General features: G+C 35.0%; 1 protein-coding gene across 2 annotated transcripts; it reads right to left on the minus strand.

The window, feature by feature from the left end:
• Window positions 1-131: 131 nt before the first annotated feature.
• On the minus strand, window positions 132-11,320 carry LOC100645597. Of its 2 annotated transcripts, none has more exons than XM_003397012.3 (6): window positions 11,152-11,320; window positions 9,982-10,084; window positions 1,740-1,775; window positions 1,063-1,312; window positions 417-597; window positions 132-305 (listed from the first exon to the last, which is right to left on the minus strand). In XM_003397012.3, exons 2-6 carry the CDS (start codon window positions 10,067-10,069, stop codon window positions 279-281), a joined length of 582 nt encoding a protein of 193 aa, XP_003397060.2. In that variant the 5' UTR covers window positions 10,070-10,084; window positions 11,152-11,320; the 3' UTR covers window positions 132-278. The 2 variants fall into 2 exon arrangements, with proteins under 2 accessions (XP_003397060.2, XP_048263907.1); XM_048407950.1 differs by lacking the exon at window positions 11,152-11,320 and adding an exon at window positions 11,033-11,146.
• Window positions 11,321-19,902: the final 8,582 nt, after the last annotated feature.

Genomic DNA, 19,902 nt, shown 5'->3' on the forward strand with positions numbered 1-19,902 from the left:
AATTGCAATTGAAATTCTGACATTTAATTTATCATTGAATAATAGAAAAATTATTTTTGCTTGCATTTTGATTAGGATTGGAATTAATTACATATGCGTTTAAAAGATAAAATTAAGGTTTATACGTTAAGTTAGATAGGACAGTCGTTTGATCTTTATTCTTGAAACAGAATCTCTAATAAATTAGCTTAAACAATATTCTTATTAATCCAGTTACAATACGATTATGACAATTTCTATTTTACATTATATGTATTTTATAGTAATGCTTGGTTGTTTTATTCGAAATCACCATTTGTATCAGTCTGCAAACGAAAATAATGTAATTAATTATGCATAATAATACGTAGAGTCCTGTGTTATAGCTATGTAGAATTTTATATATCATAGAGGTTCATGATAGCGAATCAATTCACCAGAAACTTGAACAACTCTACGTTCTGTGGTTTACTACCATGTTGATTGTCCTCGTTATTCGGTATCAATAATATCTCAGGAATTTCCCTCCTTTCGCCGTTGGTATTTCCAGTTATATCTTGCATGTTGTTGGTTTGTTTCCTTTTTCCCAGATTCATGTCTTCGTTATTATTTTGATCCCTGTGAACGTTAACGCAATCAGATAAATCAAGGCGAAAGAACTTTCAAGTAATAGATAAGAAATTATAATGTTTTATAACATGAATAATTGTAATTTACACTATTTATCAGTAATCTACGACTTATATGTATATTACAATTATCATAATCATGATTAACATATGGAAAGTAATTGGTGTAAAGAGATTTTCGATGAAACTATTTGTCTATTTTCATCTCTTTCAGTTGAAAATTTGTATATCACGCTAGTGATAAATATTTCCAATATTTATCGCATAAAATACAAGCTAGCCGAATTAGAAGAAGATACTCTAAAATTTATAGTAACTGAACTCAAAATATCATAAGCCACTTATGATTCAAAATTGTCATTTGGAAGTTAAGAATTAAAGGACCAGGTAGTTCTCTTCTTCGTGTACTAAATCGTTACAGTTATATGTCTACCTTTACGTATATTTTCCTTACCGACTGGGTTCATCGCTAATAAGTTGTGCGTTAAACGCATCACCGTCCCAACTCTCTGGAAGACTAGTTTTTAGTTTGAGAAGTCTGTCCCATTTTGCTTTGTATTTATTAGATATCGATGGTCGATCGATCAAACGGGAAAGTATAAATTGTTCTTTTGTAAGCGACGGTATCTCTTGTTGTATTTCATTCGATGTTTTTAACGGTACTAAATATGCATTGCTATGCCCTCCGCTTCGTTTCCCATGAGCTGTAATCACGGAAAAAGAAAGTTAAATAGCGCGACAATGCGTTCAACAGTATATTAAATTAATATTTAGTTAGAATTGGTAAATATTTAATAAAAAATCGTAGACTACGATCTAAGCTACTATCGCGATACAGGCAAAAGGGTTTTATCACTTTGGACAATAAACGACGTTATAAAAAGGTATACATATTTTACTTCGTGGAAATCGTTGTATTAAGAACGTAGAAGGAAGCTCGTTTACTTCCTAAATTGAAATGTAAATTTTATTCATCTGTCTGATGAATTTGTGTAAAATACGGTTTCTATGGAACGAAATCGTGATGCTACTTCGTAAATTCGTATATTGTCAGAAATATCAAAAGACTAGCGAAGACTTTATTCTAATGAAAATGTCCTTGTAATTAAATAAAGATGAGCGAAGACATACCTCCCCAACATGAATGTCCGTACTCTAAACAAGATCCTGTAACAAATATTTTATGATTAATTTATGATGCAGAGTGTCTTTTGATTATGCTTATATCCGTAAATTAAGTTTTTATATTAAGTTCGTGAAACGTCATTGTTTGTTAAATTAGTAAAGTCGTTTTCGGGGCCAAAAAGTGAATTTCTCTCGTACAAGGTTCTATGTATTTCGATCTCGCTTTTTGAAATTCTATAGTTCGGAAATCGCTTAAACATTGGCTTGAAAGAAAATGCATTATTAAAGACACTTCAATATCTCAAATGGAATTATTTCGAAATTGAAAAATTCTTTGACAGCGTATCTCGTATTCGAAGTTAAAGATACATACGCATAAATATATGTAATAATAAGATATATTTAAAAACGCAACAAACACGTAAAGGTTTCGTTAATCGCGTAGAATTGATTAGTTATTCGCCAGATGGATGAAACAAGTGCAAAAGGAATACAAGTAGTTTCGATGAAATTTATGGAAACCAGTTAACTATGCGTATATATTGCGTACGTGTAATAAATGTACGATATGATATACGATATAATAAGATAATCTTTATCTTGTATTTCATTCTGAACGATAATCTTAGGTGGGCGACTCGATCTCATTAGGATATTCTAAATTAACGTTAGAATAGCGCGAGTGTAGTGATGGTATCTACAGGATGAACTGGGTTAATTAAAAATTCAACAGCGCGTCTGAGTAGCTTCTATATGTACGGAAATGAAAAGCCTCGGAGATATGATTCGACCCTATTGAAAATGTGACATGCGAATGAATCTATATTCTTAAATATCAATAAAATCGCTGCGTGCATAATATTTTATCTTTCTGCGTATACTTTGATGGAACTTTTTTTACTTCGATTTATAACTTGCAGGTATTAACGAGATAATTAATGGACCCGTGTATAATAATGTATCGTATGAAGCGATACTTGGTTCACGTTAAGTAATTAATAAAAGGTTATAATATCACGAAACTGTTGGCCTTAAGCATTTATCGTGGAAAAAAGAGCGCAGGAAAAGAATGAAAAAAGAGAAATAAGAACGTAATAGCGTGGTATTTATAAGAAAATAATTACGATAAGGCAACTGGTTACCAGAATTTGACGATGAAGTAATTATACAAAGATGTGGCATAAAAAACTAATTAATTCAACATAGTTCCTTATTAAGCACACGAGGCGAAAAGCATTTTACGCATAGAAAAGAATTTTCTTCTTTCTTTCTTCTTCACAATAACCTACATTCGTTTCAACTTTCATCGCAGGTATTTCCATCGCACAATTCCCGAAAGGATGAAAAGGCGAGGTTACAAAGGTCTAAATAGTTTGAACACCAAGTAGAACTCCAAGTAAATGTACTAAAAGTAATTCTTAAATATCAATTTTAATAAAACGGCAACTTAGAAGAAAAGTACTTAATGATGTGGACTTTCAACGTAAATCATAAGAACGTCTACTCGGAACCTTAGGAAATCGTGTACTTTTCTTTCGTGTTTCTAATGTCGAACATTTTCGATTCTCTCACGCGTCTCTATAATGTAATAATACCTTAAACACGTTTCCATAATATATTAGTATAAATCACAGCAGTATCATAACAAATTGAAACGTTTAAATTCATCCAACATTATCGAATGATAAATTCATTATTCATAGCCTACAGAAGATAATATCGTAAAAGTTCCGTGTATAATAACAATTTCCCAATGGCAACAAAACGTCCTCTGGTATATGTCTCTAGTGTGCCTTTAACGAACCTCTGTTTTATTATTTTAAACTCGTGTTGCCGACTATCGCGTTCAGTACGATGGATATCGTACTATTTTATTAAGTTGGTATTTCTAATATTACGAATTTTAATTCAGATCAAATAATTTTACATTAATAAAAACAACGATTATGGCCCAACTTGTGCATTTCGAAAAGAACACGGACCAAATATTTGGCATTGTCTCTTGATTATATTCGAATAGAAATTCGGGTGTCGTGTGTAAAAATCTTAACCGCTGTAAATGCTCCGACTTCATTTTCCAGTAAGCATTTATTTTTTATATCTGTTCTCCTCAAGACATTTTTCCATAAAAATGAACAAATTCAGTAAAAAATAGTTTACGATTGAATATCAATAAACGAAGAAACCGTATCTACTATAGATAATAGATCTCAATTTTTTAATTTAAATTTTACTTGAAAATTACGACAGTACTATAATTATATTAAAAAGTAGTAGAACAGAAGGACAATAGAAATAAAAGGCCGATAATAAAACAGAAGAACGAAAGAAGAAATTCTATTTTAATTCACACACCTATTGAGATTTAATATTTACTCCAAAATATTGGTGAAAAATTCATAATCTCCTACGACAATTTGATTCCTGATTTTTAAACGATAACATATTCAACGAGTAATGAATGAAGCCCAGAATATCTAATTGACATACCAATACCGATCTAATGAAACACATATGTACGTACATGAGACACACGGATTGAACTCGATATTATACGAAATACATTGAACTGACACAATGTGTAATTCGAATACACGTGTAGAAGAAGGTCGCGAGCGATAACATCCATTTCCATATCTAGTTGCATCGGCCAGCTGACAAAGGCAGCAATTGGTTTTCACATTTCACCGTTCACAAACGGATCATCGTCGTGTCTTTTCTTTCTCACGCACTTTCTTACCGTCTATGCACCGGGGATTACATCTTTCGCAGGCAGAAACGATATATTCCCTTTATTCTATCAAAGATATTCGCCGGACATGTAAAAAGATATTAGAACGCACAGAACATATTGCAAAAGAAAAATCAATCAGCCTGGTTTCGCTCTGTGCTAAAACCAATTTACCAGGTGTATTCTGCAAACTTTTTAAAGATTTCGTTGATACGTTATTTCAATTTTGTCTAACAAGTTTTAACAACCGACCACGTCTTCGAAGTATATTTCAAAATTAAGGGAGTATCGCTTTTCGGTGTTCAGATTATGTCGGTCGTTATCCGTATTACACGCGACTACAGCGACCTACGACTCTACCATCGACTTTACATTAACCTACCACGCAAGCAATTTAAACAGCATATTCACAGGTTATATATTTAAAAGCACTGGCAATCCCAAATGTTAACGTGACGTAAACGCGTTTTCTGCGCACTGTTCTGATATATTTTGTATTTCATATTTCATATAGTTATTTGCGCAAATCTTATCGAAGAGTGTTATGTAAATGTTAAAACGTAGTTAAACGTTAATTCGTAAAATTGAACTCGCGGTTCTCCATTAGGAAATGGGCACGAAAATACTACCGGTAATAAATTTTCAAGAGATATTACTGGAAATAATCCAACAGAAATAACACTTGAAACAAATAGGAAAGTAATAGGAGATGGATAAATGGATTTCGCATGAGTTGAGAGATACCTACGTAAAAGTTTGTTGGACGAACGCGAAAAGCCATGTTGCTACTTCAAAGGACTAAAGAGGGATTCATTTTTAAAAAATGTATATTGTTCGTTGCAACGTATAGGTAATCTTGTACGATAGTCGAAAACAATTGAAAAGTCAAGATTTAATATTTTAATCAGTTAGCTGTTGCGACTTCCTTGAAAACTAAATGTGTCGCAAATAGTAAGCAATGACGAGTATACTCGTCAAACATAGAGTATATGTGGCTGTTATAACGTAAAATTAATTTGCAACGAGATGACTGTTTTATTTTTTAATTTTATTACCGAGAAGGTAACAAAATTTCTTCGCGACGAGTGTGAGCGTGAAAAAACACCTAACTGGTTAATCGGTGAACAATTTTAAATTACAGAAGATTATGTCCAACAGTTTTTCTTATTTCATTCCGCAAAGTATCGGGTATCTACTGGAATATCGATCAACAAACTCGCGAGGCAACAAAACCTCGGCTCCCGAGGATTAGCTGCAACAGGTTACCACCACGAAACCGTTGGAACGCGTGAAGTTGTTAATCTTACAACCTGTAAATGCGGATTTTCTCTATATATAATTAAAATTTAACGCCGCCCGATGGAAACGAGGATCGCTAAACTACAGATGATCCCATTATCAAAGTTGCACCAACTTTGTTGTTATTGTTCGTGTTAGATCTTCTTAAGCTATCCTTTCTCTTGTACGTACGTTTTGCATTTAATAACAGTCTCTTTCTGGAACTTTCAATCACGATTAATAATATTCAGGAACTTGTACAAAGCGCCCCACATTCATTTTCGTTATTTATGTTTTCCGATATTGAAATAAGCTCACAGTACAAAATCCTTGGTTTTTTTCGAATTACGATGGTAATATTTACGGACTACAAGCACGATAAGAATTACATTTCCTGTTATTTTTTTTTTTTTTTTTTTTTTTTTTTTTTTTTATAAAGAAGAAATTTTAAGCAAAACACTCTCTATTCTACATTACATTACAAAAATCCGTTTTATTATTAGCATATGCTGATAGTCGACTTTTACTCATCAACGTAAGCATCGATTGTCTGTAAACAATTGTCGTAACGAGGTGTCAATTTACGCTTCAAAAATTTACGTTCAATTTCCCCTGAGTATTTCGAAGTTGCTTTCTTCGTTTCGTTATTTGTGCTAAAATATTTTCCAGCTACATCATTTTATACTAATCGTTAGCCAGAAGCACGGACATTTCATCAAACTCTCTATGAATTGTTCACTGGTTATGATTCTTTGATCATCAAAATTGGACGTATTTTTTTGTGCGGTGTTCCATATTTAACATACCGTAATATACGACTGACTGATGCAAACGAGTGGGAGAACGTACTTCGCATTAATAACCACGATTTATCCGGGTAGCTCCGAACTTAATTATCGACTAACTTAGGTTTAATCTCCATTGTATTTCGGTGGTAAATTCTACGAACTCGAGAAGAAACAAAGTTGGAAAAAGGAAAACCATCTGAATTGTCAAGCAAATTAATTACAACGGAAGTATGATTAAACGTAATGGCAAGGAATGATTTTAAAAGACGAATAACAAGCCGTATAATAATTCCAATGTAAATTGAACTGGAATTTTCAGATAAAAGTTGAAGGAGTCCCGCTAGATTATTTTAATAACGTGCAATCAAAATTGTAGTTCGTACTTACTGAAATATGTAGTTCAATATTGAATTGTTAAAAGTACGAACCCGTATGATCATCAACTACAAATGTGCGTTCATCAAGTCAATTAATTAATCTTGTGATATTAAATATCGAACAGTAAAACCTACAAATTAAATTTGTTGCTTTACAGAAAACTATGGCAGCTTCTTAAAGACCCGTATAACAAGGGATGAATATCGTGCAAAACCTACATAATAAACGTTACGATCGTAATTGTACGTGATCGAAAAATCGTCTTGTTTAACTCGTAGAATGTAAATAGTTTATTTGTCGCACGCATAAATCAATAACCTCAATTAAAAAATTTCAGTTTGTTTGCACGTGAATCAATATCATAATTAAACGTAGATTTATAAACGCAGAAAACGTGTGATTCTTCGTCTCAAATAATTTCTACGTCGGGCCAAATATAAAACGTAAAACAACGAACAGCTAACGTATTTCACAACGTCATTCATCGTCAGGATTCTGGATGATCTACGAACGCTACCCCGAAAATAGGTCATTGTTATGAAATTTGTAATTAATGTAATTTTCTATTTAGTGTTCTGTAATATATACAAGATTTTTAACAACGTGTTAAGCATAAATAAATTTGAAAAATGGAAATAAAAAATTCGAGGAAAAAAAAATCGTTACCGATATTAGCAAAGAAATTATGTTATCGCACAGAGGAACATCATTATCTCTGCGAGAATCCAATTTTGTCATACGTGTCTTTTTTTCGTTTATAGATATAAAACATTCACGAATGTGAAATATAAATTGACCTACATTTTTAAATATTCCAGGCATGTCTTGTATTACGTTTTTATTTCTTAGTATAATTCTTGTTTCATTATTTATCAAGCTGGCATATTCTCAGAATGATTTGTTTATCGCGTTCGACGTATAGTTAAAACTCTTACCGTACTATCACTCGTAGATAGGAAATTACATTTCACACTGAAACAAACGAATTTATGACCTCGTTAATTAAAACGTCCTCCCTTTATGCAAACACTGTAGCTACGGTATTATGAATAACGCATTTTGCTAAGCACGAATAAAACTTTGTTAATTGATCGGAGACGTGACTCTTATTATTGTAAGCAGACGGTATCGGATAAACATATCCTTGAAAATTGAAGGAAACGATATGTTTGATCGAAGGATCAAAGACTGAAAAAACCGCTTGAGAGAAGATCGAGAATCATATAACTTTTTCATTTGTACATCTTGTTTTTCCTTCGCGGATCAAAGTGTTAGCTTGTTTTCATAATTTTTTGGTAAAACTTGTGCAATCCATGGCGTGTCTAATAAGCTTACACCAGAGGAAAGGCAAGACTGGGGTGTGCCTTTCGTTCTTGTAATTACTTCCTACGTCGGAAATAGCATTAATTGCGAGAACTTTTTCTGTTGAATGTTTCATTTCGATATAATGTTAGCGAGTACTAGACAAAGTTTTTTTTTTATCGTGTCACACAGCATGATCTTCGTCACAGAGATCTTGATGATCTTTGCGCGTGTACCAACTATCGTTTAAATAAAATATTTCGTTGTTGTAAACAATCCAGACTTTGAACAAATTTTTAACGCACTGTAAAGATGATATACAGGTTTCCTTCGTCGTTGCTCGGAACATTAACAGAAGCCAGAAGTCATGTACTTACGATCTTAAATCCTTTAGCTTTGAAAAGAAGTGACATTTCAAAATGACGAAGTGGCTCTTAACGATCACGACTGATCAATTGATTTGCGACATAGGATAGTTCACTGTACAAGAGTTGTCGATTACGTCAAAGTTTGTTCACGCTAATCTCTGACCGTTAGGAAGCTTCTCTGATTGTTTTATCATAGCAACGAAACAGTGAAGTGCAATAAATTCGAATCGTTATTTCTTCTTCCAGTGTTAATCTTGTAATAAACTGAATAAACGGCACTAATCGTTTACAGACGATATTCAAAATTATATTTTGTTTCGGGTGACGAAGTAAAATACGTTATTGACATTTGCTCAAATTGAAAATGTTTCAGTTTCTGTTTCTACCACACGAGTCATACGAAACTATGCCTTTTCTGTAAAATTAATAATTTAAAAGATAATCGTATCAAGCATTTCAAACATTCCTACATATTAACATATTGCTAAAGTCAATCTCGAAATGTAATACATTTCTTAAAATATTATACGCAAATAATTAAATGCTTTAAACGCCCATTGCCAATAGAAAATTTACAACATTTTTCGACAGCGTCGTTTAATCTAAAATTTCAACGCCATTGTGTCTCGCGATGATGCTCAACGAAGGTCAGGTTTGATTTTGATCTGTTTAAAACGCAATACAGCATGGCTTTTAAAATAACAAGGCACAGCGTTAAAAATACAATTGGTAATTTATAAACTTAATTCCTCGGATTACTATAATACGATATAACTATGTTTTCTGTTATATATCTATAGTACCTATAGTACTTACTTCTGTTCCATATGTTCTGTCACTTTCTCAAACGCCATAATAAGAAAACGCTTCTAACATATTAAATCAATTTACAGCTATACGCATTTATCTTACGATTATCAACGTCAGTGAGAAGCTACTAAAACAAGTACGTAATAACGAAACATGGATTTAAAAAATATGAAAAGTCAGCGATGCTTTCGAAACAGTCGAACTTGTGTTCAAATATCCTGCCTGTTCGTATGCACGTAAACATCCGATGTTTCGAATTCGATTAAAATAAAAGGTACCTACCCTCGATTGTGATCTTTTGCAATATGTTTTTTTCGATATAGCAAAAAAAAAAAAAAAGAAAGGAAAATGTTTAATTACTCGAACGAAAAATAGCCGGTAATAAGGACTCCAATCTTTCGTTCAAGCCCTCCATCTGTCCTGCGTCATCTCGCCGGTAGTAACTTATTCCCCGAGGAATAAGACAATATTGAGAAATCAAATTGAACGTCTGATAATTTTTGGCAATGAATATTAACTATGATATTTGCTATAGTATTAACTATGAACGAATATACGATCGAAAAATGTGATACATAGAGGTTTATACATACCTGCTGCGTAGCCCGCGAAACAAAAGATTATCATGAAGGTCCAATTGCGTATAAGAACCGCCACTGAGTTTTCGGTACCGATCGCCATGTGACCAGTGATGTTCTACATTAGCGATAAAGAAACAGGTAATTAAATGTTATGTAGATTTATAATGTGTATATGAAGAAGCTCAAGATACCATGAACCGTGTCGTATATTTTCGAACGTGTATAACGATAAATGTTCGCTTGATTCGCTTTTGTTATCTGTTCGTTCGTCATTTCGTGCAAATTGAAAGATAACAAAAACTATTCTATACATTTTGAGCAACGACAAATGTCATCTTATGTGCATAATAGAAGTTATATACATATTTTCAATTTAGAAAAAAAACGTTTCGTGTAATATGATTCGAAGGCAAAAAGAAAAGATGACTGAAAAAAATGAAAGGTTGAAATTGTTTAATAAGTAAAAGGGAGGAAAATTTTTAATTAATTTAATAAAATTTTTTTGATTAAAATCGTCCGCGTTAAAACAAGGTGTAAAATATTAATAACAATTTGTCGGTTATATTTGATAAAAATTTTAAATTAATTCCACTTTGGTGTAACAATTCGGCACGTCTCTTCAAAAAAAAGTCAACGAAATTAATTAAATATAAATAAAACGTATGATGCACATTGCAATCGGTTCGCCAGATTTTCTATTCATCACTTTTCTTCCAATTCCTTCGTTTCTCACTCTCCGAAATTAACTCTCTCCGTTTGGAAAACACAAAAGATGGAAATTATTTAAATAATCAAGCACTTGTTTGTATCGCGTTTGAACGTAAAGCCTGTTCAAACGAAAGCGAAAACAAAAGATCAATTAAAACGTTCGGAAGAAAATGCGACACAAATGACAAAATGTTTAATTGAAATTTTTAGCAAACTGACAATACAATTGAACTTCGATACAGAAATCCGTATATTTTACCGTACGATAAGCATGTTACTATATGTCGTGATAAGTGTTTGAAAAAGTATAACTTATCTCGATTTTTGAAAAAGAAAAGAAAAACTACACTTGTACCACTTTTCCACTGCGTCCCTTCTCCTCGATCGACAGAAAAGCAACTTTTCCCAAACCGATTCCCTGTTTATCACCTCTTTTGTTACTCATGTATATGTATGTATTGTCAATCTTTTCACCTTCGATTCGGAAACGGAAAAGACAGGAAGTCCGACGGGAAACGTGCTTCCAAGAAACCGGTCCTCTCGCACAGGTTCACCAAAATGACCGAATGTTTGATCCGTGCCGGATCCCGATCGAAGAGCTCGCCGAGTTAACTCGAAGCCAGCAGGTCGTACGATGAGGGCTTTTATACACGGTGTGTGGCATCACGGTGGAGCATGGTGATGCATGGTGGAGGGGTTAACTCACCGCGCGCCTTCGAAGCGCGCACCTGCGTTGGCGGATAGGGATGTTCTTTTCTCCGGAATCAGCCACTACCGCCGTGTGTATACGTACGTAAGAATTACCGATTCGTGTATTCTAAATTACGTGGCAACCCTGTTACTCCAATAGGGAAAATCAAATATTTCGTGAGTCGATGCAACGACGAAGAAGATAAGAAATGCGGAATACAATGGCTTGAACTGATTTTACGGATTATGCGTTAATACGTTTATCGACGAACGAACTATGTTAACGGATCATTTTTCGTATACGGGAGCGAATGTTTATTTTTAGATTATCGTACAAGATGTATTTTTTAAATTTTCTGATTTTATCCTACGTCCCATGTTCGCGCCTGTATCACGCTACTCCTTGCATCAGGGACGTACACGATGGATGCGTTAGTCTTGAGTTTAGTCAAGTTTAAGTCGCGCGAAGATTATCTCGTAAGAGCTAACGGTGATTCAACATTTTAATTAAGCGCGAAATTTTTAGGAGCTTACGGCAAACTCTTGTTGCGTTCTACAGAATAAAATGAAAGTGTAGTAAGAAACAGTAAGCAAAAAGGGCACGTGTACGTACTACAGCTTGTATCAGTAGTCCGGAATATATGTTATTTTACGTTCAAATAAAACGACCGTTTGGCCTTCTTCCTCATTTATGTAATTTCTGGTGAAAAGGTTAAACAAGAAGAGAGAGCTTGATATATATGTTTAAGGAAATTCGATAATTTCTTTGCTCTAAGAAATATCTTTACCGTTGTTTTATTTACTTAAAACTAGAAAATCGTTTCTCGGTATCGTTTAAACGTTTAATTCTCTGGTTTCAAGCACCATTTTTGTACGATGAAACGTCTTGGATTGAATAGAAACAAGAATTTCCTGCGTTGTAGAAGCGTGAAGCGATGGTAGATAGGGCATGGATGAGTATAAGCAGTGTTTCATTAAAATTGAAGCATTCGTTCCTGATTAAAGGTCTTCAATGATCGTACACGAAGATAGATATTTGTAGGGAAATATACAGGAAATATCACTCGAATTTACACGCGTCAGGAATTTTGCAAGTTCAAAGATGCGAATATTAAACTTTCATACGCGTTTCTGCTTTAGCTATTTAACGTAGATGTTAATGAATTTTGATCCATAATTCGTCTTATACTTTATCTAATCTCGTAACGTGTTCCTCGTATCGCAGAATATCACGCAATTATTTTATACTCCAAAAGTTTCAAAAGAGCAGATTCAAAGATCGACCGGACAGTGCAAACAGACCGAATAAATCGGTTTATTTCTACATTAAATTGATTAAATGTTTCAAGATTCTGCTTCGCTTCGAATAAGATTTATAGGTAGAGTATGGTTGGAAAAATTCGATTAGTAGATAATGATGCATCTATTAGGTGAAAAGTTGCAAGTTCATTGAATCGAAGTTTTATGAGCAGTACAGTGCAGCACACCGACAAAGTGGGAAAGTTACGTGCAGGGAACGCCTGCGAAGATGCGTGAAGTTACTTTTAAAGTAGAGCTATTATCGGATAAGTCTATTAGGATGATTGTTTTCAAAGTTAATGTTTGATACAGGGAACGTTTAGCAATTACTTTGCTGGACCGTAGTTCAAGGGATTGTTAATAAAATAGCATTATGCGCGTGCATGGGCGTGGAATTTCTTAACACGAACTAGAAATATCATCGCATTCGTTTTCTCTTTTTCCAAATACAACAACCTGTTGCAGAAAGTTGCAAAAGGAAAAGAAACTTGCCGATAGAATACGTGTTTAACGATACCGACGATAAATACTAATAGAAGAGATTATTCCTTGGGTTCTGTCGACAAAGAACATTTTTGCAAATCTCATACGAATTCCGCTCGTATGTATTCCAATGAAAATATGGTGCGAATTCGCTGAAGCTATAACGCACGAACGGGATGAAATTTAATTACGCGAACAGAGTAGGTCTATCGTCGCTCTTAAACTGAGCGTAATAAAGGAAAATCTGTATGACGCGTGTCATCCTTGATGAAACTATGAAACACACATTCCCCGAACACCAAATTAAATCGTACGTGTTGGTCGAGGCTTGAAGTATCTTCGCAGTTTCGTGCCTGAGAAATAGAAATCAAATCTCGCCAGAATTAATTCCTCGGACCCATTAGTGTTACGTCTAAGAATGCGGCACAAGGAACAAGAAGTTCTTCGAAATGATTAATTCGAAAGATTCGCTGTTCGCGAACGAGATGGAAAATCGTTGCCGCCATACGCAAACACGCGCACGCAGAAAACGCATACACAGAGAAAAATGAAAAAGATACGAAGCATAGAATGGGGAAAATTATCGAGGAATATCTTAATACGCGTTGAGCGAGTTAATAAACGTAGTTACATAAAAAATAAAAATGTCATACGAATATACAAAATGAAATATGGCTCGTATCGAGGACGAAGAAGTTTTATAGAATTATCTTCTCCTTCGAGAAGGTCGTTTGAAAATTTCCAGAAATATAACACGTCCATTCGACTAATTGTAACTTTCGACAGACGCACCTGCTGCATCCCTTCTATTTAATTTTGTCTTTCGAGACATCGTCGCAGAACTTTTCAAAATTAAGAATATTATACATACATTTTTTTTTCCTGCCGTAAATGGAGTTTAAACGCGAGTTATTAGTCATTTTCGTTAAGCGAGGTAAAAGATAATTGTTGTAAAAAAATTCTTACTTGGTAGAAGTTCGTAATTAACCAAGTACGGAAAGGAGCATGGCTAGCTTCGTAAACTTTTGTCGATGAACCTATCCCTTAATCAAGCGCGATAAATAACGAAAACCGTTACTATCAACGTTTGTAAGATTAAAGGTGTTGCCGTGTTATTTATATGGACCACGAGTTACAAAAATTCATCATCGTTAACGGCGATAATGAATCGCCGACATCCCTTAACGTCAACCTTCAGTTTACTCCTGTGTTATAATACTTAAAGCGTCTATGGTCACGGTAATTGTGATTTCTTACTGAGATTGAAGCGGTCTTGTCACTAGGTGTCGTTCTTGCTTCATTTCTCGCCGATGATCAAATATTATTTACATTAAAGATTACGTAGTTATTATCATCGATATTATTATTGGATTATAGCGCATGAAATTGCCGATGTTTAATTATATCCGTGAATTATAGAATAGATTTTATTCGATGGCTACGTGTACATAATCGATGTGTATTTACGTAAAATTCTGTTTTCTATCGGAACGTGAATTTGGCTCGTAAACAACACGAATTCGAGGGAAAACATCGATAAACACGGTCGAGATGGATTACACGAATTTCTAATTTTCATTTCATTCTGGTTAGAATACGCTTTATTTAGAGAACGAGTAAGTGGTAGAGGTTTCGTTTGACTCGGCCATGTGGTTCTAAGTAGTAACGGCGGTTCACAGTCCGACCGCGTGACATAAAGTCGCGTAGTTGCACACCTGGAGCCAGTTATTTTAAGCCAAGATCGTTATATCTACGTGGATCATAAATCTCTCTTATTAATATTTCATCTGGTTTTATCCGAGTGTGTCATCCTCCTATTCGCTGTAATTTAACAATGCAAAATGGCGATACTGTTGCGACACATTCGTTTAAATAAGATGAATCGGTATTTAATGTACGATAGAAACGCTGTTTGCTTTCCATTTATAACAATTGCAGGTATCTGCGATCGGATTTCTCTCTACTGATATTTCTTGATTACGAAGAATACTAAAGGAACTTTCTATTTTATCGAAAATCTTTTAACGCTTAAGGAATGCTAAATTCGCAGTCTTACGGCAAAGAAAAAATTTCAGATTGTGAATTAATTATATGGATCATCGCATCGATAAATAAAATACGAGTCAAAACTTCGGTTAGAGCGAAAACGTATCGTACAGTTGCTATTGTGTCGTCAATTTTTGATTAGATCTGGACGTTGGTTCTGCAACGACTTTCGTAACGACTGTGTAGAACATAGTAACATTACGCACACGATGTCCTGCAGCAGCTTTGGCTCCGGTGCATGAAACGCTAAAACCGGCAAAGTAATTAGACAGTTTTCATTTCTCGTTTTATTCTCTCGAGTAAGAAATATTTATTTCGCCGAATCAACATTCTTATATCACGTTAAATCGTAGCTCGCCGAGAATTAGCATTTTACCGAACTTTAAGATTTCATCATTTTCTTGTTTGATCCTTGGATTTTACAACTTCTAAATTTCGAACTTTCAAACTTTAAGTACGTGGGAATCAGCGCCTAGAATCAGACGACCATCCAAATACGTAGAAATTTTGCCGCTTCGATAACATATGCAGAATATGTTAGAAAGTTGCAATGCGATGTAGCGCTTTTACAGCGTGAAGCTGAACGTGAAAATTATAATTTGTGAAATATGAATAGCTGTACCCGTTGGTTGTATGAATATAAACTGCCGTGCGAAATTAAAGGAACATCCAATATACGCCGAAAAGTTGTAAATATTTTAACTGTTATAACTTTGTAACAAAAGAAAACAAATATATATATATATATATACGTACAAAGATCATTTTAGGTTCGTTTCAAAATGCCAAGCCTCTGCTCTCAGAATTCTTAGTTAATTTTTCGCACAGAGGTTCGACTGCATCATCCTCCATCGTAATTTTCGAATCTGTGGTGATTTTAGTCTTCAGAAAAATTGTTTAATACTTGTAGAATCGGTTGAATTTGTGACATTTCCGAAACGAGAAAGAATTGCGAAAATAAAGGCTCTACGCTCGAAAATGAGCGCAGAATGACCGTTGTATGTTTTCTTGTTACGATGTTATAACAAGTTAAATATTGGCGATTTTCCGACGAAAATTTTCCCCTTTAATTTTCTACGCTACAGATTCCTGCCCATATGTTACATCTTTTACCAACGTACGTTCTAAGCCATGCGCGCGGTTTACGTGGCGAAATATTCACGAAAGAAGGATTTCTTTTTAGAGAAGCTTCACGATAACTATACATCGATTGCCTCTGATAATATCGCACGAAAAAGAATATGAAGTAAAATTTCGAAGAATCGTTGAATAAGCTATTATACGATATATATGTCCTCGATGTTTTCTTCGTTCTTCCGCACCAAGGAAGAAATGAACGGGATACCTTTGGATCGTTATATTTTCGCACTGTAAAAATTTGGCAAAGAACAGACCAGATCGGGTCTGAGAGATTCTCATCACGAGAGAAACGTTGTCAACAAGGTTTTATCGTAGAGCACATTCTCGTGATAGTCGTAAAACCTAAGTCATCAGAAGGAGGAAGAGCAGCAGCTTGACTTTCGTCCTCAATTACTTCGTCACTCGTGAACAACGCAATAAGGAATGGCGTTCTTTTCGTTTAATCTCTTTCGAAAGATATTTCAGGACTCGATATGACGGTTATCGGAGTGTAATTTCTACCTCTATCAGCCGATGGCAATCGTGTATTTACTCAACACGTCTGATAGAAGATTACTTTAGAATTCAGAATCGACGTTTCTTTTCTTCTGTGTCAATTTTAGACGAAACTAGCAAATATCTTGATGCTTACAAGTGGGAATGTACGTCTGTTAAAAAACGTTCGAAATCGAACGTGTTCGCTGAGAAACGAGCGTAATATGTAAGTCGTGTTAAAGGGAGGAAGTGTTCTAATTGGCCGAGATACGTTGCTCTCCGGTATATTTCTCCACTACTTCTGAATCGATGTGATAACGAATACCATTCGTTTAGTCCGGAGATTGCGAGCCGATAATTGGAAATTCAACTTGAATCCACAAAATGAAATCATATAAATGTTTCTTCGATCATTATACCCACGATTAACGGCTATTGCTTTCCCTTTGTCATTCTCGTCGGATAATCTTTTCACGCTGGGTCGTGTCCCGCCAACGATCGAACGCGTAAAAGCCTCCTTTTGTTTCGACGTTATCGAAGAATCTGCATTTTTTCTTCAAACGCGAAAGATCACCGTCGGGACGTCGTAGACGATCTACGAAAAGCACACGAGCTATCGAAGGGCTTCGAATCATTTACGGCGTCTTATTGGAAGAACTTTTCGTTTAAAAGTTACTTATACTTAGGACAACAATCGTAGACTTTACCATCTTCGTTTCGATTATCTTTCGATCGAATCGTCAATTTTCCTTTCACCGTCTTCTAATCCCAATTCAACCAAGAGTTAATCTCAAGTTTACGATCCTACTGACCTAGTACAAACATAGAACACGGGGCAACACAATGGGATGGACGCGACGCGGGTGAAGAAGCAGGGAATTTCGTCGCAACGCCGGACTACGCGTTTTGGCTGCATTACAAGCCATTGCACCGCAACATTCGATATGCATTTGCAATAAAAAAGGGAGAGAAACGAGGCGCGTGAAACGTCGCAACGCGTCAATCACCGTCGTGGGCGGTGTTTCGCGCCGTTGCTCTTTTATTTTTACAAACGCACGGGATTAAATGGGCTTCTTCGTTCGCGTGAATTCGACTTTGTGCGACTGATCGCGCGGATGGGCCACGTTTTGCATAAATTTATCGTTCGAAATCGCTGGAAAATGACCGAGGACATGAATATTCAACTTAACACGTATCATTTAACGCGATAAGCTTGTCATCGTTTCAACGAGAGATAACTTTATCGGTCTGTGTCAGCGATTAACTGAATATGCGTGTCCTCTAGATTTTTCTTTTTTTTTTTTTTATTCCACGTCCTTATCGAGTTCAACGACGATAAGCTAAATTTATTTTTACGAATTTTCAATTGAAATCTTCCTCGTTTGATTTCTTGATTAACCTCCGAGGCACATGTCACTAGTAAGGTACAACATGGTAGACTTCTCCGTCCAACAATGATCGATCATCCGATCATCAATCAGAAGGAGAGTTACGTTATTCGACGCTCGAATTTCGCGACGTATATGCATGAACGCTATTAATTTTATGCGAGATAACTATCGGATCGGCGCGTCTTTTATTTGGATTATTTTATTGGATTTTATTTAATTAGCTTTGGAAAATAAAATAGGAAAGATGAAAAGTTCTGTAGGGAAGAAATTGAGACGTATAACAATACGAAAGAACTTCCAACAATTTCCAGATATATAGTTTCCAAGTGAAAGCTTCATAAATTAATCATCTATGCTTATCGAAGTAATATTCTATGAAAGTTTAAACAGAACAGATCCCTTATCGCGTTCCAGTGACAGGAATAACTTTTGTCTCAAAGCAACGAACACGATTGCGCATTAACATCGTAAATTATCGTCTGAATAAGAAACGTCTTCGTCGGATTCCGAGTATCAAAGGGAGAAAGTTGGCCGTTACTTTTTAATGAAATACTCGTGTTTTTGTATGTAGATTAGGTTTGGACATAGAACTCGTTCGGTATTGGTAATGAGAATATAACACCGTTTAAATTCTTCTATTATTCGGAAAGTAAAAGTATTGTACGGAAAAATGTACAAAAATTTGCATAATATCCGAGTTAAAGAAAGATCCTCGAATTCTTAATCAACGATTAAACAAAGAAAAAAAAAGAAGAGGAACTCGGATACCGTTCGGGTATTGCTTCCTATTACTTTCGCCAGATTGCAGAGATTTTTGCATCTTTTAAACATCGCAGAGGCATCATAAAAGACAACAAGGTAGCGCGCAGAGTCGATCGTACTTATTCAAATTTTGCGAATACGTAGAATGTGAAATCAGCCATGGTGAGTGAAAAGCGATGTCAAAAGCCTTTCTCGCGATTTCATTCGGCTACATATTCCGAATGACAATCTGGCAATGAGAATACGTGACCTGTTATTAACTACGCCCATCCTTTTCACTGATCTATTTCAGGAAACGGTATTCTACTTTTTCGATTTTTAGCAACAGATACGTAATTTTCGTCCGACTCTTACTCAACGTAGAATCTCTTTGACTGTCGATTTAATGATTTCTGTGTAACATCGTTAAGTACTTCGTGTAGAACTTGTAATATTCTTAGGAATACCAATAGCGTATAAGAAAAGAGTGAGAATTAACGTTAAAAGATGCTTCGCAGTTTTTGGTTGCATAGATTCTGTCATTCGATAAATTTCCTTCTCATTTTTCGTCAAATTATAAGTATTCAAAAAGCAACGTCGGTATTTTCTACAGTTGCGAATGTAAAGAACAAAGTTTCGGATTTTGATCTTGCTACTGACCGAGTACGTATTCATCGTTTAAATTCACTTGTTGACGCTACAGTAGCTCAGCTCAATGCTAAAGACAGCACCAGTACGCAGTAGTATAACCCGCAATTAACAATACACGATATCTTCGCCATTTTACTGCCCGGTTAGTAAAACAGTCTTCTGTTTGTACATAATTCTCGTTTAGTTACCAACGACCGTGGATTAATCGAATTTATCGGCAGATGATATGTGAAACGTAAGACACTGTCGCAGGCGAGTGACATTATCGACACGTATATAGACGTTTCTATATCTGCCGTAAGAGATCATA

This window comes from Bombus terrestris, chromosome 8 (assembly GCF_910591885.1).
Source record: "Bombus terrestris chromosome 8, iyBomTerr1.2, whole genome shotgun sequence".
NCBI lineage: Eukaryota > Metazoa > Arthropoda > Insecta > Hymenoptera > Apidae > Bombus > Bombus terrestris.